This window comes from Mirounga angustirostris, unplaced genomic scaffold (assembly GCF_029215605.1).
Source record: "Mirounga angustirostris isolate CCGP_5_RB_7025 unplaced genomic scaffold, mMirAng1.0.hap1 SCAF_14, whole genome shotgun sequence".
NCBI classification, from domain to species: domain Eukaryota; kingdom Metazoa; phylum Chordata; class Mammalia; order Carnivora; family Phocidae; genus Mirounga; species Mirounga angustirostris.
In genome coordinates, this window is record NW_026991722.1 from 44,874,907 (window position 1) to 44,901,461 (window position 26,555).

Here is a 26,555-nt window from a genome sequence, read left to right on the forward strand (position 1 = left end):
CTTAGGTTTTAAAACATAATTTAACAATAGTGGACACATTAAAAATCCCTATATATAAATAAATGTGAATTTTTGTATAGAATGTTAAAAAATTTTATTTTCACTATTTAGATTTTGTAAAGTAAATTGGTGGTATTCTTTTGGTCTGAGGTGGTCAGGTGATATCTTCATACTAAGATAAGTTTTTGGGGCATATTAAATTTGATGTAAATAATTAGTCTATGATTAAAATGCATTTGTGTTTTTGTTTCTATTCAGTTTAATAATATAGGCAACTGTTATATGCATCTTTTAATATATTAGTCTAACTGTTTCTCTTGTTTTACTAAACTGTCTTCTTTCAGCCACCCACACAGAATATGCCTATGGGTCCTGGAGGGATGAATCAGAGCGGCCCTCCCCCACCTCCACGCTCTCACAACATGCCTTCAGATGGAATGGTAGGTGGGGGTCCTCCTGCACCACACATGCAGAACCAGATGAACGGCCAGATGCCTGGTAAGTTTTTCTCCTCTAAGACATTAACACCAGAGTTGCTTAGCAACTGAAACGACATGGGGGCTCAAGGGATACTAGATTGTTGATGACAAAACTGCTTTGAATGCCCCCGAGTACAAGCTCTCTTAGAGTTTGTTAGCTACAGAGCTACGTGACCTGTATTCAGTGTTTATCAGGCTGCCCTTGGGCTTTGATGTAGCTGACACACAGCATTCCTCTGATGAACAGAACTGGCTAAATTTAGTCTGTCTGAAACTATGCAATACAGCTGGCTTTAGAAGCTTTTTGGAAAAAAAGGCATTGCGCCATGACTTAAGAATTAAAATCTCTTTATAGATTATAAAGGTACTATAACATTTCCTTGGGTTTGGTATTCACTTAAAAATTTACTGGTCCCAGAAACAGTATTGCTGGAAAAAACACATGGGGAAAAGAAAGAAAATCTGTAAAGTGCTAATATATTTAGTATTTCCTCATTGATAATATTGAAGCTGAGTATAGATTTTTATGAATACACATGCTTATAGCATAATATAAATATGGAAATTGATATTAAAGCAGATTTAAAAGAAGAAAAATAACGTCAGATGTTTTATATAATGAGATATTCCCTTTACTACTTACCCATTTTCAGTTTAGAGCCACTTAGAATATCTTCTATGTCATTGGATGCATAATTAGTTACCTTTTGCTGGTTTGAACTTTTAATCTGAGAAGTATCTTTAAACTGTCTTGTTTTTGTAACAATAGCTACAACCCATACCCATAATTTTTGGTGGGTTGTTTTCTGCATTTCGTATGAGAATATTTTTACTTTCTAAAGACAACGGCTATTTTCATTAACTAAAAGGAAGTATTATACAAATAGGAATAATGAAGGTAAATTAAAATAACAAAACAGTTCATTTTTAAAATTAGTAATTAGCATCCTTAGGATAGTGTTGTCTTACCTGATTGTGTTGGTTGGTAACATTGGTGTCCAGAGACAATGGGTGTAGGAAATGAGGTGAAGGAGAGCACAGAGCAAAAGAAGCCAGGTAGCCTGGTTTATAGAAGACTGATGTATGATTGATTGATTGATCCTGTAGGAGGTTGAAGGATAACTAGAACCAATGACTCTCTGGAACAAAGTCTGGAGGCAGGGGCCATATACCCTTCGGTACCTTTTGACTTTGGTACCACAGATTTATTATTATCGAATTTTTAAAAAATCAGTTAAATGTTTTTAAAAAGGAACGTGAAACTGTGGTAGAAGGAATGTGGTATTCATTTGGTGGCCATCTTGTTTCTTGCTGAGACTTGCCACAGTCCATGGTCCCCACAACCCACACCCTGTGTGGGGGTGGGAATAAAGATGTAACTTACTTGTTAGGTTGTAGTCAGGAGGATGTTTCTTGCTGAATTCACATTTAGCTCATCAGGACCTGTTGTTACTGAACTGGAAGGGTAGTGCTAATGCATGTTAGCAAGTTAGGAGTTTTGTGACTTTTTATGGTGGTACTGTTAATGTTAATTAGAATTTTGACTTAACTTCTCCATGTAACACTTGAGCCTAAGGCCAAAGAAGCACTTGAGCAGCAATGTAATTACTGTTAACTTGACATTTGGGTTTTTGTATATGGCCATTTGGAGTAATTATATTTTTTATAAACCAGAGATTTTTAACTAGTTATGACCTACGTTGTCCAGAACATTGTAGAGCTTCCAAAACAACTCTCTTAGAAAGAGTTCTAGTTAGGTGTAGAAGAAATTGAAGTCCAGGTACTTTGTTTCCTTTATGTAATAAGCTCCTTAATAGAGCTTAGCCAACTTTTTTATCCACACAAATTGGTATCTAGGCTTTTAATTTCCTATTTTAGTTTTGTTTTTTAATATTTTCTTTTTTTTTTTTTTTTTTTTAAGATTTTATTTATTTGACAGAGAGAGACAGCGAGAGAGGGAACACAAGCAGGGGGAGTGGGAGAGAGAGAAGCAGGCTTCCTGCTGAGCAGGGAGCCCAGTGCTGGGCTCGATCCCAGGGTCCTGGGACCTGAGCCGAAGGCAGATGCTTAACGACTGAGCTACCCAGGCGCCCCGTTTTTTAATATTTTCTAATCTAAGTTGTAGAGCTACTTACATGTTCCTTGATCTTGGTCAAATAACCACAGTTTCACGTTCCTTTTTAAAAACATTTAACTGATTTTTTAAAAATTCAATAATAATAAATCTGTGGTACCAAAGTCAAAAGGTACCGAAGGGTATATGGCCCCTGCCTCCAGACTTTGTTCCAGAGAGTCATTGGTTCTAGTTATCCTTCAAGAGATATTCTCTGTATCCAGAACATATGCATAACACTCTTTTTTCTTTTGTCTTATTCTTTAAAAAAAAACACAAGTTGTAGTATACATTATGTAGTATTATATATAATATTTTTTCTCTCATAAAGATAGATCTTAGAGACCATGAGTATATATATATTTTGGAGACCACTCAGTACACAAAGAGCTGCCTCATGCTTTGGTGACTGTATTTTATTCTTTTTCGTGGGTGCCCCTGATTTATTTGACAGTTCGTTATGACGGAAATACAGGTTATTTCTAGTCTTCTTGTATTAAAAGTTATGCTTCTGTGAATATGCCTGTAAGATAAAAGTAAATTAGTAAATAAATAAACACACATATACAGTTTTGCATTCATGCACTTGTACACACAAAGACCTGTATATTTATAGAACTGCAGTTGTTGGGTTAAAGGTATATGCATTTTAAAATATGGTAGTTATTGCAAAATTGCTCTATATAAAAATAGTGCTTATTTATATATTTATATACCTTAACAATGTGTGAAATTACTTCATAGATCAAAACTTTGGGTCTTTGGAATCTGAAAGATGAAAAAAGGGTCTCATAGTTTTAATTGGCCTTTTCATTGTAAGTGAAGCAAGCAGTTGTCTCATGTTTATGTCCCTTTGGTAGTTTTTGTGTGAACTGATTATTCATGTCCCTTGCCATGTCTTTTATTGCTGGTGGTCTTTTACTTACTTTATATGTTAAGTAATTAGTTCATTCTGTGATAGGTCTTGTTAATAATTTTTTCCCAGTTTTTCTTTTTATTATTTTGTTTAGTTTGGTCTGGTTTGGTCATATTTAAATTTTTTATTTTCATGTAGTCTAGTTTATCGGTCTTTTATGGCTCTAGGTTTTCTGGCATATAAGAAGGCCTTTCCACTTCAAGATTATTTTAAAAGTTCTCCTTTTTGAAATTCTCCTTTAAGATTTTTTTCCTTTTTCTTTTGTAATGTTTAATTTTTTTATTTATCTGGAACTATTTTTGGTAGAAGGAATGTGGTAGGCCGTTTTCCAGATGGCTACTCAGTGGTCACACTATTTATTGAATTGTCTTTCTTTTGCCTACTGATACTTAATTTCGGCACTGTTACAAAATTAGAAATTTGAGTGTGTTTTTAGACTCTACTGTGGGCCCCTTGATCTGTTAATTCATTTGTGTGCTAATACTACACACTTTTAATTACTCCAGCTTTATATGTTTTGCTCTCTTATAAAGCTAGTTCTTCATCATTGCTTTTCTTTTTCAGAATGTTGCTGGCTTCTAAAAGCATCAGTTCCTTAATCTATAAAATGGGAATAGCATCTGCCTCACAGTATTTGCTGTCATTCATGTAAAGCATTTACTTTGTTTGCTAGTGATTAAATACTCAAGTTATTGTTTGGTATTATTATTATGGTATGCAAAAAAAATAAAAAGCTTAAGTACTTTTTAATAGATCATCTGTTTAACTTTCATATTTGGTTCTGACCACTTTTCTTCAAAGGGCCTAACCATATGCCTATTCAGGGACCTGGACCCAATCAACTCAATATGACAAACAGTTCCATGAACATGCCTTCAAGTAGCCATGGAGCCATGGGAGGTTACAACCATTCGGCACCATCATCACAGAGCATGCCCGTACAGAGCCAGATGACGATGAGTCAAGGGCAACCGATAGGAAGCTATGGCCCCAGACCAAATATGAACATGCAGCCAAACCAAGGTAAATAAGCTTGATGTCATTCTTTTTTTTAAAGTTTTTTTTTTTTAATTAAAGATTTTATTTGAGAGAGACAGAGAAAGCATGAGCAGGGGGAGGGGCAGAGGTATAAGCTGACTCCCTGCTGGGCAGAGAGCCCCACACACGGGGCTCCAGGTGGGGCTTCAGGCAGGGCTTGATCCCAGGACCCTAAGATCATGGACGCAGCTGAAGTCAAACGCTTAACTGACTGAGCCACCCTGGTGCCCCTGATGTCATTCATTTTTTTTTTTTTTAATATTTTATTTATTTATTTGAGAGAGAGAGCATGGTGAAGGGGGGAGCAAGCAGACTTCCAGCTCAGCAGGGAGCCGGACTCCGGCTGATCCCAGGGCCCTGGGATCCTGACTTGAGCCAAAGGCAAATGTTTAACCAACTGAGCCATCCAGGCGCTACAGCCCCTAATGTCATTCTTGACTAGTAAATGAAACTTTTTTTTCAAGTTGGTAGCTGATTCATGAAAATAAAAGTTTGAAGTGAGTCATAATCATAGCCACAGAAAAGGAACATTGAGTTTGAAACTAGCTTAAAATAATTTTTTTTTTTTTACATTTAGAAGTTTGCTTAATTAAGCTTTTAAAGCTTATTTATCTTTATGTCTTTTGGACAATTTGAGATTTTTGGATTTTTATTTAAGAAAAATTTTTTTTCAAGCTAATAAATGAATAACCAAACACTTGATTTAGAGCTAGAAAGTTGAGAAAATAATTTTATCTTTGCAAGTACAACCCCTTAAAAAACCTTTACTCTGTGGTTTATGTTACTTCTTAAGGATATATTAATTCATATGAATTTCCCTTGATTTTTCTGAATCTTTTCTGATGTTGTATTTCAGCATTAAGAGGTAATTTTAACATAATTTGTTTATTAGAGTGTTTGGTGGAGATGCTGCTATATTCTTCTATTCTTAGAATGGGGTGAAGTCTATTAAAGTTTATTACCAATCTCAGAGAATGAAATTATCATCATGTTTCTTTTTTAAGTATGCTTGTGAATAATAACTAAAAACCAGTAAGTGGCGCTCTGTTCTGCTAATTGCCCTTTAAAACATTTGGCATATTGCCAGCCTAAAGCTATTTCAGTTACAAAATGTGAGGTTAATGCGATAAAATTTTCTAGATTTTGATTTTGAAAAACAAATCACTAAAGTACACCCAGGTAAAAGAAGTTAAGGTTAATTTGTTGATAATTATTTATGATGAAATAATATATTCTAATACTGAAATAATAATACAGAATTTTTTGTAATTTTGATGAGATACAGTAGAGACAGTAGAATAAATTGTCAATGTAGATTCACAAAACTGGTATTTGCTCCATTTTTTTCCTCAAAGTTGTTTAGTGCCCATGATGGATTTTTTTTTTTTTTTAATTAGGGCAATTAAAGGTTCAAAATAACAGCAAGATCCAGTCAGTGCCAGGTCAGAAGGAGTCCAGATGTTTCTCTATACAGTTTGGTTAAAAGGAGAGAGAGCAAGGAAATTGGTAATGATTCTCAAAGCAGCTACAGTAATGAGGGCACACTACTTAGAAACTATCATGAAGAAAAGAGTAGGGTGTGCACAAGAATGGATGTTGCTGTAGAATGGGTTGATATGACATAAGATTTGAAGAACCAAAAAATAATGCATGCAGCAATGTATATGTAGAAAATAGTAACTTTTTGGAGAAAGGAACTGAGGACTTTTTTATAGGACTTTTTTGTTCTAAACTTAGGAACCATCTACTTTTAAAAATGTCACATTTTGTATTACTAATATACAGTTTTTCTTTTTACTATAGTAGTTATAGTGCTTTTTGCTTTGTGTAATCTGTGAATTTCTTAATAGTCATTTTCTATATAATCTCTTTTCTATGTAGGGATCTGATTTAAAGAAATAAAAGTTACTTTTCAAAAAAGAATAGGATGAAATCCTGAGGAAATTTTCAAAATTTAAAAAATCTTTTCAGGGGCACCTGGGTGGCTTAGCCGTTGAGCGTCTGCCTTCGGCTCGGGTCATGAATCCAGGGTCCTGGGATTGAGCCCCGCATCGGGCTCCCTGCTCAGCGGGAAGCCTGCTTCTCCTTCTCCCTCTCCCACTCCCCCTGCTTGTGCTCCTGTTGTCGTGGTCTCTCTGTCAAATAAATTAATTAAAAAATCTTAAAAAATAAAAAATCTCTTCAGGACAAATAAACATTGTGGTTAAATTTTGATATTTCAGATACAAAAAACACCAAAGAAAATTATAGTTGCCAAAAAAGAGAGAAAGTTATATGAGGTTGTAGCAATATCTACTATTTTAATCCTTTGAGTTTCTTGTAAAGCTATTTTAATTACATGGTATCTATTGGATGAAAAGTTTTAATATTCATTTCATATAAAACATTCTCTTAGGGGCACCTGGGTGGCCCAGTCGGTTGAGTTTTTTAGCCTCTGACTCTTGGTTTTAGCTCAGGTCTGATCTCAGCATTGTGAGATCAAGGCATTTCCCCCCCCAACAATTGGGCTCTGCACGCAGCACAGAGTCTGATCGTGTTTCTCTCTACCTCTTCCCTCTATGTGTGCTTTCTCTCTCTCAAATAAATAAATCTTTAAAAAAATATTTTCTTAGATAGCTTTAAAAATAAGCTACATGTTTTACATTAAAAGTTTTCTGTTCTTGGGCTCTGTGCTTAGTGGGGAGTCTCTTGAGATCCTCTCTCTCTCTCTTTCTGTCCCTCCCCCCCAAAATAAAAGAAAATAAATAAATAAAACCTTGTTTTGATAAATGGAAGTAAATCAGAGGAGACCACGTTTTAAATAGCCCTTTTTTGAGAAACACTTAGGAAACACTCAAATTCTATGAACAGAAACATTTTTGACTTACAAAAAGTTTTCTTAATGTTTGTTGAGATATTATTAGCTGTTCTTTGAGTTAAAATCAAAATATTGAAATCTTTTGGCTATCCCTATATTTCTGTATACATAACTCTGTATCAAGAGATACTAGAAAAACTGTTAAAGCTACACGATTTTTTAATAATGGGGTTGATTAGTCAAGAAAAAGAAACATTTGTGGGATTTCTTACACTAAACTGTGAAGTGACAGGAAAAATAGAACAAGAGTAATCCAGGGCGCCTGGGTGGCTCAGATGGTTAAGCATCTGCCTTTGGCTCAGGTCATGGTCCCAGGGTCCTGGGATCGAGTCCCGCATCGGGCTCCCTGCTCCTTGGGAGCCTGCTTCTTCTCCCTCTGCCTCTCTCTCCCTCTTTCTCTCTGTCTCTCATGAATAAATAAATAAAAAATCTTAAAAAAAAAAAGAAAAAGAGTAATCCAGAGAATTCTAATTTTGTTTTAAAAAGGAACAATTAAAAGGCAATTATTTAATTATTATATTAATAGTTATTAACTATTTAAGTGACATATTTGGGAGCTTTAACTGATGATGTAGTAGTTTTTTAAACAAAACATTGTATTTGTTCTGGTAGCTTTGAAGTGGCTTTCTTTTTACCCTCTGTTCCCTTTTTTTCTGTCTCAGCTTTGAAGATGAAATTAAGGGGGGAAAAGTAACTTGTCTAAAAATCTTGTTATTGTAATTTAGGAATCTGATTGAAATTAATCCAAGGATATACATTTACAATTTTGATTGTTTCAGAAAGCAAAGAGAAATAGTCTGTTAATTTATACTGTTAGCTCCAATATAATAAGGCACATTGTATACTAGTATTACAATAAAAGTATTATTTATAGGAATGAAATTGTAGAATCTTTAGAGCTTCATTAGTTCTTTAAAAGTTGTTTTTTAGCTTTTGAATTCTACTGAAAAATTAAACCAAATCAGTGCAAAGACTATGATAACAAAAACTTGCAGACCTACCACACAAAATATCTTTTCAAAAAGCTGCACAAAAAGTTAATTAAATTTGTTAATTATATATTACTGTGTTCATGGTTATTTAAAAAAAAATTTCAGCAGTTACTTTTTTTTGAACTTAAAAAAATGCATATATGACGGCGGCATTGTAATTGGTGCCCACTTCTAGTTGATTTATAGTTTTATATGTATCTATGACTTGAGAAGACTGAAATATTTTTTAATTTAGCAACCAGATTTATTATTGTAGCACAGTATTTTTCTCTGTGTTCTTTTAGAGAGTCTACTGCTTCCAGATAAAATAAAATGAAAGGTTTAGGAAGCTTTTGTTTTGTTTCTTACACTGTTGGCCAACTGTTGTAAATGGTCAATCCAACATAAACTTTCCTGTGTTATTTTCACTATTATTCAGATAAAAGTTTAGGGATTATTACTTTGAACTTTAAGACCTATTAAAAATGAATCACCATTTTCTTACATCCATAGTTGGATCTGCTTACTCCTATATACAGCATAAACTTCACTAGAATTCAAATACTTGAATTCATTTGAATTACAGAAAAAAGGAGGAAGGTTATCTTTATTGTTCACACTGTTTTGTTCTAGTGCCTGGAACAATGATGGGAGGCATACAAAATCTGTTTCTTCAGTGAATAGGAATTAAACCCAAATGTCATATAATAACCTGGAAAGACAGTACCTTAAATATATTTCTTTAATAAAGCAACAGGTTTTTCATCAGAGTATTAAAAGTCAAATTAGAATAGCAAGGCTTTCTGAAAATGACCAACAGTCATATTTGATAGAATCAGCATATTTTTTATTCCTAGGCATTAATGATTATAGCTTTTCTCATTTAACATCATTTTACTAATTACATACTCAAATATAAGGAGTTTTCACAAATTACTATATTTGTGTTAAAACATGTATTTCACAAGTTCCATGTGTATAATTCTTCAGACTTGGATCCAGATCTTGGCTTTGTAGATATATATGTATATATGTGAGACCTTTGATTAAATTCCTTAATAAGTAAGGTTAAGGGAAACGATGCATATTAAAATCCTGACTCAGTAATTGTTTGCATAGTTTATATGAAATTAGTTGGTTAGAATAAAAAACTTTTTAAAAATAACAAAAAAGGGGCGCCTGGGTGGCTCAGTTGGTTAAGCGACTGCCTTCGGCTCAGGTCATGATCCTGGAGTCCCGGGATCGAGTCCCGCATCGGGCTCCCTGCTCGGCGGGGAGTCTGCTTCTCCCTCTCCCACTCCCCATTTGTGTTCCCTCTCTCGCTGTGTCTTTCTCTGTCAAATAAATAAATAAAATCTTAAAAAAAAAAAATAACAAAAAAGTTTGAGATAACTTTATCAGTTGTTGTCTCTTTTAAGCACATCAACTTTATTTTTGGTTTTAGTTTTGTTTGAATAGTATTAAGAAAGTCCTGATTCATTTAGGTAGTAAGTTGCAAATGATAATGGTCTGATCTGGAGGCTTGATGTTAGAATAATGGAAAATTTTTCTTTCAGTACCTTTATTATGTAAATATGGAGGGCAAAGAAATATGAAGGGCGAAGAGTATATATTATTGTAGCCAGGAGTGTTGTATTTATCATCTTATACAGTGGATTATTTTCTGGTAAGAGCTGTACCAAGCAGATGTGCTTGAGAAAAGCCTAGGACTTACTTGTGCATGTATATTGTAGTAGTATATTTCCTTGTGACTCTTTGTTTTCAGTATTTACAGATCTACCTCATTTTAAAAATAGCATTCATTATATAGGTCTAGCATAATTTATTTAACAAAACCATATCCCCTTTTGATAATGCTTCTAGTCTTTTATTATTATAACTACTTCTGGGACAAACATTTTTGTGTATATATTGGAGTACTTACACAAGAATCTTGTAGAATAAATTTTAGAAATGAAATTGCTAGGTAAAATATATAAATACTTAAAATGTCTGAGAGACACAGATATTCAGACCGTAGCATTTGCCATTTGCATTTTTTTCTGTGAATTGCCTGTTTGTGTCCTATTTTCTGTGGTTTGTTTATTATTAATTTGAAGGAGTTCTTTTTGGATTAAGGCTGTTTGTCCTTTATTTAGTGTATGTGAAAACATTTTGTGAGTTTTAGGAGAATAGGAATTTAACTTTTTAAAATGGCTTATTCTTGTAGTAGGATTCTGAAATGGTAATGTTACTTTTGTAGTTATTTATTAATTATGTCAGGTCTTTCATTCAACATTTGTTAAATTATGGTCCAGATAGACTTCTGTAATAATTATTGATAAAATACTTTGGAGAACTCAGCATGTTTACTGGTATATTAAAACATCTGAAAAGTCTTACAGTAAAGGAACTGATTTGCTTTTGGTTAACACAAGCGTATTACAAGTATAACATAAGTGGTAATACAAGTATTTTGGGGAGGGTGCATATAAAAAATATGAACTAATATTCAGTGAGTGCCAGGTACTGTGATAAAGTACTTTACGTGTCTTCTTTAGTTTAATCCTCACAACATCTTTCAGGTAGTAGTACTATTATTATCTTCATCCCAAGGGTGAGAAAACACATCCCTTAGAAATATGGGCAGGGCTTGTTTGTACAGTTTTGGTATGCATGAATTCAGTTACCACAGTTCAGTTAAATGACACCTTTTCCCCAACAACATGGTTCACATTTTAGTTATGGTATCTGAACTGTGAGTCCTTACATGAAGTACAAACTTAGCTTCTGTCTCTTCAGTTTATGAGTGACTGCACAAATAAGAGATGACTATCGTGATCAGTGACTCTTCATGTCACTTTTAGATGCTGTCAGTGATTGGTCACTGTATAGCTATCATTTTATGCACGCACAGCAGAATATGTGATTGTGTTGCTTCCTTGGCTCCCAGGTATAAACCTTTGCGATATTTTACAAAAGATGAAAGCGTAGCAGGAAAATGCGAAGTAATACTGCTGGAAATGAAATCCAAATCCTTTGTAAATAGAGCTAGAGAAGAAATTGCCGACTGGGGGAATGTTGGCACTGCCGCCGTTTGAGAGACGAAATGTGCACTGCAGGTACTTAGTGAAGGTGAACTCACTGACATGACATAGGAAAACTAGTTGTGATGAAAAGAACGGAGATGTCCCAGAGAAAGCAAGACTGGCAGAATACTTCATGTTGAAATTCTTGGAAATATTTCATGACATTGAAAGGACAAAGGATAAAATGTTGGAAGCTGATCCATACTTAGAAAGGAAGATGACAAGTGGCCAAGCTGAAGAAAAAAATGCTAGCTCCGAGCCAACTGCAAAGTTACAGGGAATGGTTCCTAAGATCGGCCTCACTTCTGACACCAACTGCAAGTTCTAAGGTTCCCCAAAGCACCCTCAGGGTCAGTAATTTATTGGAAAGACTCAAAGAGCTCACTGAAAACTGTTACACTCACAGTTACGATTTATTACAGTGGAAGGATACATCAGCCAAGGGAAAAAGTGCAGAGAAAAGTCCAGAAGAGACACCACAAGTGGAGATTCTCTCTTCATGTGAGTCAGGATGCTCTCCTGGTCCCAGTGTGTGACAGTATGCACAGAATGTTGCCAACCAGGGGAGTTCACCTGAGCCTCAGTGGTCAGAGTTTACATTGGCGCTCCATCATGTAGATTTGATTGATTTCCAAGTTATTAATCTTAGTCTATAGTATGTAGTCCTGGGCATGACCCGAAGCCCCCACCCAGGTTCAGGAGCTGTAGGAATCCCCAATTTAATAAATATAGTAAATCTTCAATATGAAGAAACACACTACAGTACTATTTTTCTCCTTTCAAGTACAACATAGAAAATTTACAAATGAAGAAATTATTTCAAATATTATATTCCATGGAAATGTCATGCTTGACTAGTGGATTTGAATGTGTGAGAATTGTATGTACACTAATCTCTCTTCACGGTTAAAATTGGTAAATCTATTTATTATGGCTAATATTGCAGGTTTGTGTTAGTTGCAGTTTTAGGTTTATACAGTCATTACATTATAGTTCAGGTTAGATATTTTGTTTATAATTTGATCGTTACTGTCCTGGATGAGTTTTTCAAGGTTGTAATTTCTTCCCCAATGATGACATTTTTCTGGTTATAAAAATAACTAATATTTAATATGAAATATCTGGAAAATACAGAAAGGAATAAAGCATGAAAGTCACTTATAATCTTACTCTACAAGCTTTAAGTTACTCTGCAGACAAGCTACAGTCCACTTAGGTATAGTAAGTAGGCTGTACTTAGGCTCTTTGTAGCAGAAGTTTGAGTACTTGTAATTACATAATTATTTGTAATATGCCTTTAATTATTTTTCCCTAGACTCTAAGTTCTATGAAGTCAGGGACTGCGTCTTGTTCACTACTGTATCCTATTTGTTGACTGATAGATTGCTAGATTTCCTCATGCCATAAGAAATTAGAAAACTAGCATTCTTCTCTATGCTTTGTCATCCATCAACTGTTATTCCAGGAATGAACCAAAGAAAGAACTGTCAGTTACTGTCAGATAAAACAGATGATCATCAGTTTTACCAAAACCTTTTGGGTTTAGGGGACAAAATTCAGATGATTTTCTTTAATAGATTATAAACTCAGTTTCGTTATGATACTTTTTTTTTAAAGATTTATTAATTTGAGAGAGAGACAGAGCGCGCGTTCGTATGGGAGGAGGGGCAGAGGGAAGAGGGGGAGGGGCAAAGGGAGAGGGAGAATTCTCAAGCAGACTCCCTGCTGAGCATGGAGCCAGATACAGGGCTTGATCCCACCACCCTGGGATCATGACCTAAGCCAAAATCAAGAGTCACATGCTTAACTGACTGATCCACCCAGGTGCCCCATTATACATTTTAAAAAACATTTAATTTTGAAATAATTACAGGTTTACAGGAAGTTACAAAGGTAATACAGAGAGATGCTATGTGTCTTCCCCCCAGTTATCTCTAATCCCTTAGCTACTGTTACTCTTTCATTTTTATAATTGTCATTTTCAGAATGTTATATAAATAGAATCGTGCAGTATGAGACCTTTTGAGATTGACTTGTTTTGCTCCACATAATTAATATTTGTTCCAGGTTGTTGCATGTATCAGTTGTTCATTTGTTTGTATTGTAGAGTTGTTTAACCATTCACCAATTGGGGGACATTTCAGTTTCCAGTTTTTGGCTTTTTCAAGTAAAGGTGCTATGAACATTGTGTACAATTTTGTGTTTTTATTTGGACAAAAGTTTTCCCTTTTTTGTTTCTGTTTTTTGTTTTAAGTAAACTCTTACCCAGTGTGGGGCTTGAAGTCATAACGCCGAGATCAAGAGTTGCATGCTCCACTGACTGAACCAGCCAGGCACCCCTTTGTTCTTTTTTTTTTTTAAGATTATTTTTTTGGAAGATTTATTTATTTATTTTCAAGAGACAGAGAGAGAGAGAGAATGCGAGTAGGGGGAGGGGCGGGGGGGGAAGGGAGAGAGAAGCAGAGTCTGCGCTGAGTGGGGAGCCTGAGACAGGCTCACTGCCATGGTCCTGAGATCATGACCTGAGCTGAAATCAAGAGTTGGGTGCTTAACCAAATGAACCACACAGCCGTCCCACTTTTTTTTTTTTTTTTTAATTTTCATTTTTGGGGGGATAAATACCAGGAGTGCAGTTGCGGGGTCATATGATAAGTGTACATTTAGTTTTTTTTAGAAACTGCCAAAGAGATTACTCAAGTATCTGTACCATTTTACGTTCTCACCAGCAATGTATGAGAGATCTGCTTTCTCCAAATCCTTGTCAACATTTGGTATTGTCAGTATATTTTGTTTAATCTTAGCTGGTCTAAAAATATATAGTGATAAATCACTGTGGTCTTATTTTGCATTTCCCTAATGGCTGCTGATGCTGAACATCTTTTCATGCGCTTACTTGCCATCTGTATATCCTCTTGAGTGAAATGTCTCTTTGTGTCTTTTGCCCATTTTCTAGTTGGATTGTTTTTTTTTTTTAAAGATTTTATTTATTTATTTGAGACAGAGAGAATGAGAGAGACAGAGAGAGCACATGAGAGGGGGGAGGGTCAGAGGGAGGAGCAGACTCCCTGCAGAGCAGGGAGCCCGATGTGGGACTCGATCCCGGGACTCCAGGATCATGACCTGAGCCGAAGGCAGTCGCTTAACCAACTGAGCCACCCAGGCACCTCTGGATTGTTTGGTTTTTTACTGTTGAGTTTTGAGAATTCTTTATATATTCTTCTAGGATTAATTTTTAAATTTTCTCCCAATACTTGATTATGTAAAATTCAGACATACAGGATATACTTGAAGGATGGTACCTGTATAGTTCCCACCTTCATTCTACAGTTAGTATTTTACTAAATTTGTTTATTATATGTCTGTCTGTGGGTGCCTGGTTGGCATCTGCCCTCAGGTCATGATCCTAGGGTCCTGGGATTGAGTATTCCCCCATCGGGCTCCTTGCTCAGCGGGGAGCCTCTGCCTGCCACTCTCACTGCTTGTGCTCTCTCTCTCTCTCCCTCAAATAAGTAAATCTTTAAATAAAAAATCTGTTCATCTACTAATCCATCAATGCATCATATTTTTCAAAATGCATTTCAGAGTAATTTGCAGATATCAGTATACTTTACCCATTAGCACCTTAGTCTGTATATCATTAGGGCTTAACGTTTTAAAATTTTATTTTTTTAAATATTTTTTTCTTTAGGTAACATTTACATACAATGAAATGGGTAGATCTTAAATGTGTCATTTGATGAGTTTTGATATATTTATAACAAACCCCTTTGGATTCATTTTATAGCTAACATCTTAAGTACCCTATGGGATATAGTTCTATTCCAATTTAAACATTTTATATGAACCATAATCTAGCTTCTTTTAAGATAAAAGTGGATGATTGGTTATTCTTTCTCTTAGAATTCTATTTCAGTGTGTGGTCCTGAGACTACGGGGATCAGAATCATCTGGGGTAGTTGTTAAAAAAAGATTTGTGTGCCCCATCCTGTACCTGCTAAACCAGAATCTCTAGGGGTAAATTTTACAAATTAAATTTTAACAAATATTCTAAGTCATTCTTATACACAGTCCATTCCCTCAGAATTATTCTGGGGAGGATAATCTCTTCGGTGCCAGATGGTTTTAAGTTCCCAGCTTTCCTGCTTAGTGACACAAAGCTGTGTGTTCTAATGTAGCCCATCTCCATGGCTGTCTACTTGGGCTTTTGGAGTTCCTTTCAGTTGATTACTATAGATATTTAGCAGTGACTGTTTTCCTGTACAGTATAGTTGAAACTATGTAAGAGGTCTAACTGTAAGAAATTTGCTCAGTCTTTTATTTTTCGGGATTTATTAAACAATACATCCCTTTTCTAAAAATTTTCAGTCACCAGAAAGCTAAATACATAATCTAATTCCCAGACTAGGTTGTAGAGATTCCTATGATTTAAGATGATGCTCTTGAGAATCCAGGATTTCTTGACGCAACACTGTTGACATTTTGAGCTGCATAATTTGTTGTGGGGGCCTGTCCGGTGCCTTGTGAGATAATTAGCAGTATATCTGTCTGGTACCCACTAGGTGGCAGTAGCACCACCACTCATATCAGTTGTGACCACCAAAAATGTCTCTAGAATTGGCTAAAATGTCTCCTGGGGACAGAATCAAACAAGGTCGAAAATCACAGCTTTAAGAAATGGTTAATATGGGGTGCCTGGGTGGCTCATTCGTTAAGCGTCTGCCTTCGGCTCAGGTCATGATCCCAGGGTCCTGGGATCGAGCCCCGCATCGGGCTCCCTGCTTCTCCCTCTCCCACTCCCCCTGCTTTTGTTCCCTCTCTTGCTGTCTCTCTCTCTGTCAAATAAATAAATAAAATCTTAAGGAAAAAAAAAGCAATGGTTAATATAAGAAACTATGTATAAGGATAGTTTGTGTTACTGAAGAAACTACAACGGAAGTTACTGGTACTAGTATGTTTTAATACTTTTTAATACTTAAATGAAAATTTATCTAAAAATTTCATGTTAATGAAAAAGTTTGTATCTCTTAATGAACTGTCCTTTTTACTAGCTGCAATCTATCATGCTTCTGTTTTTTTCATTGGCTGCTGGGAAACAGCTAAGTTTGCATTAGTTATAGTGACTTTACTAAGTTTCTGGGATTTTCTTGGTGGTTCTTTTATCCTTGATATTGTATCTAAATGCCTTATGAACTCTTGATGAGGACAGATGTACACTTTAGGTAAGTAAAAAATCATATTCGTTTTATTTAAAAATTTTTTTAATTTAAAAATTATTTTTTTTTATTTATTTTTAAAGATTTTATTTATTTATTTGTCAGAGAGACACAGAGAGAGAGAGAGAGAAAGCTCTACTGAGCAGGGAGCCTGATGTGGGGCTTGATCCCAGGACCCTGGGATCATGACCTGAGTCGAAGGCAGATGCTTAACTGACTGAACCACTCAGGTGCCCCAATCCTATTCATTTTAAATGGCTATTTAATAGATGGTGGGTTAGCAAATTGCATTTGCTAGAATAGAGGGATTTTTTTCCTTGCAAATAAAATATTGGTAGTACTTTCAAATGAGAGCTAAAAATGGTTTCGTTTGAGATTAAAACGTTAAGGAACAGTAGTAAAATGGGAGTAGTAGATGGTGAAATATGAATTGGAAATTAGGCTTGGAGGGTATTAGGCAGTTTCATAGTCTAATTCTTATAACATATAGATATAGGTGGGATGAAGAAATTTGCATTTTAGGATTTTTATTTTACAGTATATTATATTAGTACATGTTATATACTATATTAGTATATTATTCATATAGAAGCATTATTATCACTATTATAGTGTGTGTGTGTGTATATATGTATATATTATTGATAGTGTATATTATAAGTAATGTTACATAGAACTGTTATCCTGGAGATACTACATGGGAGAGGTATGATTTGACTTTGGAGAGGACATACACATAGTGGTTATGAACATGGCTCTACAGTTGTCATTTACTAGCTGTGCAGCTCTAGGTAAGATTCTTAATGCTTGTACACCTTAAATTAAATTTTCTTACCTGTAAAGTTTATGATAGTATTACCTGTTTTCATAGAATTTGGGAGAATACATAGTAGACAGAAAGCTCTTAACTTAGTACCTGGCCTCTACTAAGTTCTCATTAACTGTTAGCTGTCATTTTAACCTTTATTTAAAGTAATTCATAGATTAATGATACGTTTTATAAAGCTTTAGTGTATTGCTTCGCATTTGAAGATATATGAATAAATATGTGTATGTATGTATACAGAATTAAAAATATTATATAACTCTAAATTTTTCACAGATTAATTAAAACTTAATGTTATCTTTTTAGTTGAGTCTCAAAATATTCTTTTTTGACCAGTAACTTAAGATACAGCTAAGTATTAACCATCTCACGGGAGCAAAGAATTCCAGTAATATAAAACATGGTGACTTGGGAATATTTTACATATGTTTAAGATATAGGACATCGTTTCTATAGAGTATCTGTTAGGTATAAAACTCACAATGGAAAGAAGTAATGTTGTGATGAACATTTGTTATATGTCCTCTGGAAACACTTTCATAAAATGTAGACAATTAAGACATTAAGATCTTTGTGTATGTAATATCACAGTTTGTAGTGCATCTTAGCATAAAAATGATTTATGTAAAAGATGAAGAATAACTTTTAAGCCATACAGTAGTGAGTTATGTCCTTGTTTACAGAAAATGGTTATAATAGACTCATTTTGTAGTCTTCCCTCTGTAGTACAGACTTTTAGAACTTATTTTGGGGTAACCTTTTGAGATTCAGCTCTCATTTCCATTAGTGTCTCAAGGGATAATAGACATTTGCCAGTGTAGCATATTTCATTGTCATAAGGAAAATAATATTATTCTTAAACAATCAGAGTTGAAGTAGTAATTTTTTTTTTTTTTAAGGGGTAAGGCTTCAAGGAAAAAGATGAAAAACATCATGTGTTAGCAATGCTATCCTTCTCCATTCTCTGTGGTTTTAGGCTTGATCCTGACTGATGTTGTGGATCCTCAGAGGGAGGGAAGTGACAGAGAATAAAAGAAGGGTGGTAATTGAGCTCTTTGGGATTGAAACTGCTGACAGTCCCAAAAGATAAAGCACAAGTGGCATGTTTTTTTCTATCTAGGGCTTAAGCTAGAATTACTTTTCTTCTTTAGAGCAAAGCTTAGAATTTTTTTGTTACTGTATCCTTTTGGATTTCCCCCACTATTATGTTTTTACTTTCTTCCTCCTTTATTTTAAATTTTGGTTCCAATGCATATTATATGCATTAGTTTTATAGTTAACCTTCTGTAAGACAAGACGTCTTTAATCAGTGTTGGAGAAGAGAATCGAGGCAAAACCTTCATCTACTGAAAATGAATTATAGAAATGTCTAATCGTGCTGCCTATTAAATTATACATGCTAGTATTCAATACTTTATTATATACAAAATATATTTTAAAAATTGTAAGCTCAATTAAACTGGTTTTTAAAATCAGTTTATTTGGAGAGAGTGCATGTGTGCATGTGTGTATGAGTTGGGATGGGAGGGCGGGGGAGAGAAAGAATCTTAAGCAGCCTCCACACTCAGCGCGGGCCCAACCAGGGGCTCCATCTCCCAACCCTGAGATCAAGAGTCTGACGGTTAGGGACACCTAGGTGGCTCAGTCGGTTAAGTGTCTGCCTTTGGCTCAGGTCATGATCCCAGGGTCCTGGGATCGAGCCCCATGTCGGGCTCCTTGCTCAGTGGGGAGCCTGTTTCTCCCTCTGCCTCTCCCCCTGCTTGTGCTCTCTCTCTCTGACAAAAAAAAAAAACTTAAAAAAAAAGTCCATTGTTTAACTGTCTGAGCCACTCAGTTTTAAAACTTCAATTAAACTAGTTTCAAACTTGTGTTTTGTCTGGTTCCCAGTTGATTATCTTGATCTTTGCATTCCTTAGCTAAAAACTTGGAAATTAGGATCCTTACCTCTGGTGGTTGAGGTTTATGTGAAATCAGTGTGAAAGTGTGTCTGGCAGTGTTCCATTCTCCACTGAGCCATCTTATCCCTACTATTAAGAGTTTTTTTCCTTGTTGAAAGAAAAGTCCTAGAGTAACCTTTGAAAGGTTTATATTTAGGATAAAATTAGAAGGAAAAATGAATTTGAAATGAAGTAGAAAAGCGAAAGAAGGCAAATAGGAGAAAAAGAGCTCTGATAAAATACTTTAGATAATACAGTTTTTCAAATTGGAAGAGTTAAATTCTTCCTGCTAATGTTGCTGCTTTTGTAGGCCAGTAATATATTTAAGAAGTGAGCAAAGGGGCACCTGGGTGGCTCAGTCAGTTAGGCGTCTGCCTTTGGCTCAGGTCATGATCTGGCCCCTTGTCTGACTCCCTGCTCAGAGGGGAGTCTGCTTCTCTCTCCCCTTCTCCCTCTGACCCTCTCCCTCACCACCCCCACTCCTGCTTGTGCACACATTCTCATCTAAATAAATAAATAAAATCTTTAAAAAAAAAAAGACGTCAATAAAAAAAAAGAGGTGTGAGCATGTTTTGTTTTAACTTTTTTTTAAATAAACAATGAGCTTTTGGCTCATCTGTGTAATTTTGTCTGTAAAAGTTTTCTCAGCCCTCTAATCCTTTCCTTTTGTACTTAAATTGTCCGTAAGTCTGAAAAGGAGGAGTACGTAGCTGTTTAAGCAGTAAACTAGGGGATGACTCATACATACTTCTGAGACAGTAATGATTATAATGGTAGAATGATGAGTTCTCCATACCATAACTTGACCCAATGAACCTCTGAGGAGCTCTTTACATTGTTAGATGGCAACACAGAACTTTATGGCCATTGTTGATTGTTTCATGTGATATATTTTACTATTGCCATTGTGATTCTATAGCCATGGTAGTTTGGCAACCTCAGCATTGCTTGCTTTGGAAACTAGTTCTGATATCTGAGTCTCTGCCTTATTACAGTTTTCTGCTTGGGTATTTTTGATTGTGTGTGTGTTAGAACTTATTAAGAAGCACTACAGCCCTTTGATTTCAGGAAGCTTTTTTCATTTATAAATCTTCTAGTTGGAAAAGGGAAAGAAGACCCTTTAAAATTTTGTCCTGGGGCACCTGGGTGGCTCAGTCAGTTAAGTGGCTGCCTTTGGCTCAGGTCATGATCTCAGGGTCTTGGGATCAAGTCCCACGTTGGGCTCCTTGCTCAGTGGGGAGCCTGCTTCTCCCTCTCCCTCTGCTGCTCCCCTGCTTGTGCTCTTTCTCTCTCAAATAAATAAATAAAATCTTTAAAAAAAGATAAAATTCTGTCCTAAAATTAAAGTTCATGAAATTCCACTGATGTAAGTATAAGTGTGTAGTTTCCCTATCAACCATTATATAATGAAATGAGTGGGCATTGAAAAAGGCGGAAAAAAAGTCGGTATCCAGAAATTAGATTTCTTTCCCTTGGTTTGACCACTGATTTGCTGTGTGAATTTGTGAAGTTTACTTTGTTTTGATGTATTTTCTTGTATAGCTTAAGGATTCTGTTTTTCCCAGGATTGTGTAGCTAAATATTATATAGCATATAATAAAAAAATACATTCAGGTTGTTCATACATTGTTTATACATTGTATGAACATACATACATACATACATACTTTGCTTTTTAAAAATTACTAGAATACTCTTCCAGGAGATTTTAAATCAACTACAATGGGTTAGTTGTTTTCCCTTGTTTGCAGATTATTTTTGGCATATGAACTTCAATTGAAAGATTTGTTTTTATTACTTGAAGTCAGTTTTCATTACAATACATTATATATTTTGGGGATTATATGACAAAAGGTTTTTGCATTTCTCTTAAGGTGTTAAAATTATATGCATAAAAATTATGTGCATAATTTTTTGTCTGCTTTCAGGTCCAATGATGCATCAGCAGCCTCCTTCTCAGCAATACAATATGCCACAGGGAGGTGGACAGCATTATCAAGGCCAGCAGCCCCCTATGGGAATGATGGGTCAAGTTAACCAAGGCAATCATATGATGGGTCAGAGGCAGATTCCTCCTTATAGACCACCTCAACAGGGTAAGATTACATTTGGGAAATTTCCTGCTTAATATAAATAACAGTAGTTGAAAGACTTTATTTTAATAAACTTTTTGTGTAGGCAAAGTCAGGGCTTTTTGTTTCTTGATTTTTATGATTATCATATTTTTTTTCTAAAAGGTGGTGGATATAGTAGGGGTCATGAAGTGGATAGGAACTTCCTGTTACAGAGCTTTCTTTTATCTGTTCTTTCCTGGGAAAAGGTTATATAATTAAATTTTATATCAAAAGCTCACTAATATAAACAGAAGATACTATTTTAATTTTGAAAAGTTACTTAATATATGGTCAGAAACAAATCCTAGTTTATTCTAAACTGCTCTAATATCAAAAAGAAGGTAATTTTCCACTAGTTTGAACCTCTTTTTAAGAAGTCAGTATTTGTTTTTTTAACTTGGTATTGTTAGATATTGCACGTATGGTCGTAACAATTTTTGTGAAATGTAATGTGGTATTGCTGTGTGTTTGTGTATCTGTGTGTGTGTATAAGAATAGTTAAAAGTATCTCAAATGCCAGAGCATGGGAGGGGAATCTATAGGTGAGAAATAATCTCTTTATGATATCAGATTAGAAAGAAAGCCTTTGATGACCTAGAGAACAAATTATTTACCTCTTGACTGGTTGTGGTTTTTCAGGCCCACCACAGCAGTACTCAGGCCAGGAAGACTATTATGGGGACCAATACAGTCATGGTGGACAAGGTCCTCCAGAAGGCATGAACCAGCAATATTACCCTGATGGTAATCTCTCCTAATGTTAATTTTCCCATTTTCTCTCCCTGCCCAAGATTAATGTAGATAGCTGTTCAAAACATTTTAATGAGGCTGAAGAAACTAACAATAGGTTTCTTCTAAATTTAGAAACACTTTAATAATCTAAAGCACCAGTGATCGCATTAGTTTATAATCCATTTCAAAGTATATTTTGTTTATATATTCCATATTAGTACCATCAGGAATCACATTCTGTCATTGGAATCCCTTCTTCTATAAAAGAGGATCCTTTTATGTTTCAAATTGTTCATTTGAACCAAAGCAAATGTTACTTACTTTTTTAATAACTGCTTTATTGAGATAATTCACATACTATAAAATTCACCCATTGGTTTACTTTTATTCATGGTATAAATACATGGAAGATCTAGTTCTCGAGTATTTTTCCAGGTTTTATCATTTTAGTTAACGTTAAGTAGTTCTCACAGAACTGTGGTTTATATACATTAGCATTTGCATCTGAAAAAATTTGGAAGGTATATTATATCCATGATACAGCTGTGTATAGAGTTGGTAGGATAGGAAAAGCATTTGGAAACAAGATTTTAATTTTAATTATTTAGTTTAATGGTATTTTTTTTTAGTAGGAAGGTGGCTTGTGAAAAAGTGGTCACTAAAGATGTACTGCACTTGGTAATGACCCAAGCATAAGTAGGCTTTCACTGTATAGTTCTTTCAGTTTTTCTGTATGTTTGAAAATTTTATGTTACATTGTTGAGGAAAAAATAATCCAAACATACAAAACTGTGATAAATTAGAGGTAGCTATTCACATAACAGTATGATTTATCTTATTATGAAAGGCTTTGTCAAAATCTTCATTTATCCAGTAAGCTCCCTTGGTATATTTAAGGTAAACTACTTAACAGAGGAACTTGGAGAAACTAAAAATTAAAAGCTAAAGTGTTGGGACTGTCGACTCAAAGCTAATGTAGACTAGTTAAGACGATATAATCTGGTGTATTTAAAAAATCATTTAGCTTGCCATTTTTTTGTTAATGTATAAAGAATAAAGGTATATTGGTATCAGGACTTTGGTTTTTACTGAAGAGGCTCTGCCTATATAGGCAGGGCATTCACTCATCTGTAGAATTTGCATATGATAATTGTTCGTTAGTGATAGTGATATATATGGATATTTCTTGTTAGAAAATGACATCTTTTTTAAATCTCAGGTTTTCTTGCCCTGAATTAGTCAGCATGTTGGAGTCTTTTTTCATTTTTCTTTCATATGTAGATACTATATTAAGATTTTTTTTTAAATGAAAAACTTCAGTAGGTTTATAGACTGTGGGTATTTTAAAGAAGTGAAATCTAGTTTGTCAGATTTTATGTATTAGGAAGTCTGAAAGTAAATGTTGAAAGTAAACAGTTTTAATTTTTAAAATGGATTTTACATAATTGAGATGAATTTGACATTGTTATTTTGGTCCTGAGTATTTCCTGAAATGTGAAATGTGTATTGTTGCAAATATGACCTTTCTACTCAAAATAGATAGATATGTTATTTTTATGTATATCAGATCTTTAAGGTTATGTAAATTATTTATCACATCAGGCAGGGGATTTAAAAATCTAAATGGTATCATTTTTGCATAGGTGTATATTAATAATTTTTCTGATATTTACGTAGAGTATTCCATTTATAACAACAATTTTCTTAAATAGCATTGGATATTTTCTTACTATCATTCAGATATTTATGCCAGTAAATACGTAGATAGGAGTTGGCAAACTTTTCTCGGTAAAGAGCCAGAGGGTAAATATTTTAGTCTTTGCAGGCCATATGGTCTTGGTGTCAACCACTGAACCCTTGTCATAGCATGTAAACTGGTATAGAAAATGTGAATAGGCATGCCTGTGTTCCAGTAAAACTTTATATATACAAAAACAGGCCACTGGCCATATTTATACTGCAGGCCATAGTTTGCCAACCCTTAATGTGGATATTTATGAGGTGGTTTGGGAACGTTGGAATTCTAGAACACTGAATATAACATTTATTCATAACTGTATTCCTCTTCTTAATTAGGTATTCTTTTAAAATTTAGTTTAGATTTTAGCTAACTGAAACGTTATTTCCTGCATTCTCTTAGTGCAACTTAGTTCAAAGAACTAGACTATTGATTTTCATTAAAGTCCAGTCATAAAATTTATTGAGCCTTAAAACTAAAGGTGTGCCCTAGTACTTGACACAGTATTAATTTTTTGAAGGTGTATGTTCATGATACTCTAGAAATATTTTCTAAAGGCTTCTAGAATGGCAGCATTGAGCAATAATATTGTATCTGAAAATATAAGATACATATACTTTATGCAAGTAAATAGATTGTGAAAAATTTGTTTCAGTTTCTTTCAGGGGAAAAAACTTATGGAGCTTTTTTATATTTTGCATTGTTTTAGCATATGCTGTGGAATTGGCGACCAGCAGAACAGGTGTTTGACAAAATGTGATAATTGCTTTCTTTGTTCATTCTAATTCAAGTTATTTACATGTGAAAGGCCTAGATGCTTTCATTCTCTTTTTTAAAAAAAATTGAAGATAAAGTTTTTTTCCCCCCTTGATGAGGATTATCAGTTAAGACTAAGTGTAATGTTTCTAAAATTACTGTTTTTTGCTTTTAAGAAATTTGCACGTTATCTCAATATGAAAACAATCACATTGGTAAATATTTGGCTAATGCAATTGAAATTATTTTTTATGTATTTCCATTTCTTTTTCTTTTTTTCAATTTTATCTGAAAGTTTAAATATATTTAGGGTTTTCACTCAGTGGCCATTAACGTTTCTTCCTGTCTCTTGTCGAATTGATGTAGGTCATAATGATTACGGTTATCAGCAACCGTCGTATCCTGAACAAGGCTACGATAGGCCTTATGAGGATTCCTCACAACATTACTACGAAGGAGGTATCTATATACCTTCACACACATACACATATATATCCCCTTCTACAGGAATGCAAATTCTTGCATAAGACAACTTCTACCCATGCAAAGCTCTTGTAGAATACTAGTTGCTGGCTGTCTTGAAAGTTACAGGGAGCCCAGAACATTCAAAATAATTTCCTTACAAATATTTAAAATGTATAACCATGACTTGCCATTTCTAACAACAATAAAAAGACTAAAACATTTACAAATAATTTTTCCTCAGTGGAAATTTTCTATTTGAACACAAATCCATCGATCCAATTTTTTTTTCTTGTGTGTGTTTACATATGTATAATTTTACATATAAGTATAGTGCCTTTAGGAAACAGCTTGCTGATCTTGTGTAGCTAGTGTGTGCTCTTGTAGCTGTCTTTAATTTTGTCTTTTTTATTTTATTTAGCATAGTCATGATCTTATGACTGTGATGTTCCAGTAAATGTAATGCTCGTATGGCAGAGACGCTGAAAATGCTGCAGTTCAACCTTGCAAAATTGGCTTTAACTGCAGTTTGTTTGGCCGAAATCCTTCTGTTTGGTTTGAGTTTTTTCTTTGTTTTGTTAACTTTCAAAAATCAATATGGCATTTCATTTTGTTCTTGTGTTGTTGGCTATGCATCTTAGAGTAAAACAGTTAATTAAGCGAACTTCTTAGTTTCTTTCTTCTCTTCTCCAATTATCCTGTAGGAAATTCACAGTATGGCCAACAGCAAGATGCCTACCAAGGACCACCTCCCCAACAGGGATATCCGCCCCAGCAACAGCAGTACCCGGGGCAGCAGGGCTATCCAGGACAGCAGCAGGGCTATGGTAAGAGCTTTTTGCAGTTTATTTTTGTCACAAAAAATGTGATGATTGCTGTTTTGAAATGTTGAAGTGAATATTTAATGTTTACTTTTCTAAGAATTCTTTAGCTCAGTCTGTTACTGGAGTGTTTCTTTAAAATGTTTTCCTCAGATAAACTAGTAATCCATTTAAAAAGAAACATAAACTAGAGATGGTTCATTGACCAAAGGTAAGGTATGTAATCAATTTAAAACGAGTTCTTAAATGAATTCTTAAACCTCTTTGGCATTCATGACCACCCAGTAGCTTTGTATGTGCTTGGAAAACTGATGACTTGGGTGATTATTAACCATCTCTACATAATCTGCTTAGCAAATTTATTTCTAAAACTAATGACTGTTATTATGAAAAATAACATTGATTTTTAGGGTACAAATGAGATTTATTTGGAATGCGTAAAGAAAATGTTTTTGTCATTCTTTGGTTAAATAGCAATATATACATCCATAGAGGTGTATTTATTGCTGTTATG

At 34.5% G+C, this 26,555-nt stretch overlaps 1 protein-coding gene across 4 annotated transcripts in view; it reads left to right on the forward strand.

Moving 5' to 3' along the window:
* SS18 (SS18 subunit of BAF chromatin remodeling complex) overlaps positions 1 to 26,555 on the forward strand; it is a 93,741-nt gene that overhangs the window by 38,949 nt on the left and 28,237 nt on the right. For 2 of the 4 annotated variants that reach the window (XM_045886897.1, XM_045886896.3), the window contains exons 4-9: positions 345 to 498; positions 4,310 to 4,531; positions 21,347 to 21,514; positions 22,172 to 22,276; positions 25,125 to 25,217; positions 25,925 to 26,047. In XM_045886897.1, the coding sequence (XP_045742853.1) occupies positions 345 to 498; positions 4,310 to 4,531; positions 21,347 to 21,514; positions 22,172 to 22,276; positions 25,125 to 25,217; positions 25,925 to 26,047 (865 nt within the window). The remainder of the gene's footprint in view (positions 1 to 344; positions 499 to 4,309; positions 4,532 to 21,346; positions 21,515 to 22,171; positions 22,277 to 25,124; positions 25,218 to 25,924; positions 26,048 to 26,555) is intronic. The other 2 variants (XM_045886898.3, XM_045886899.3) reach the window with 2 other exon arrangements.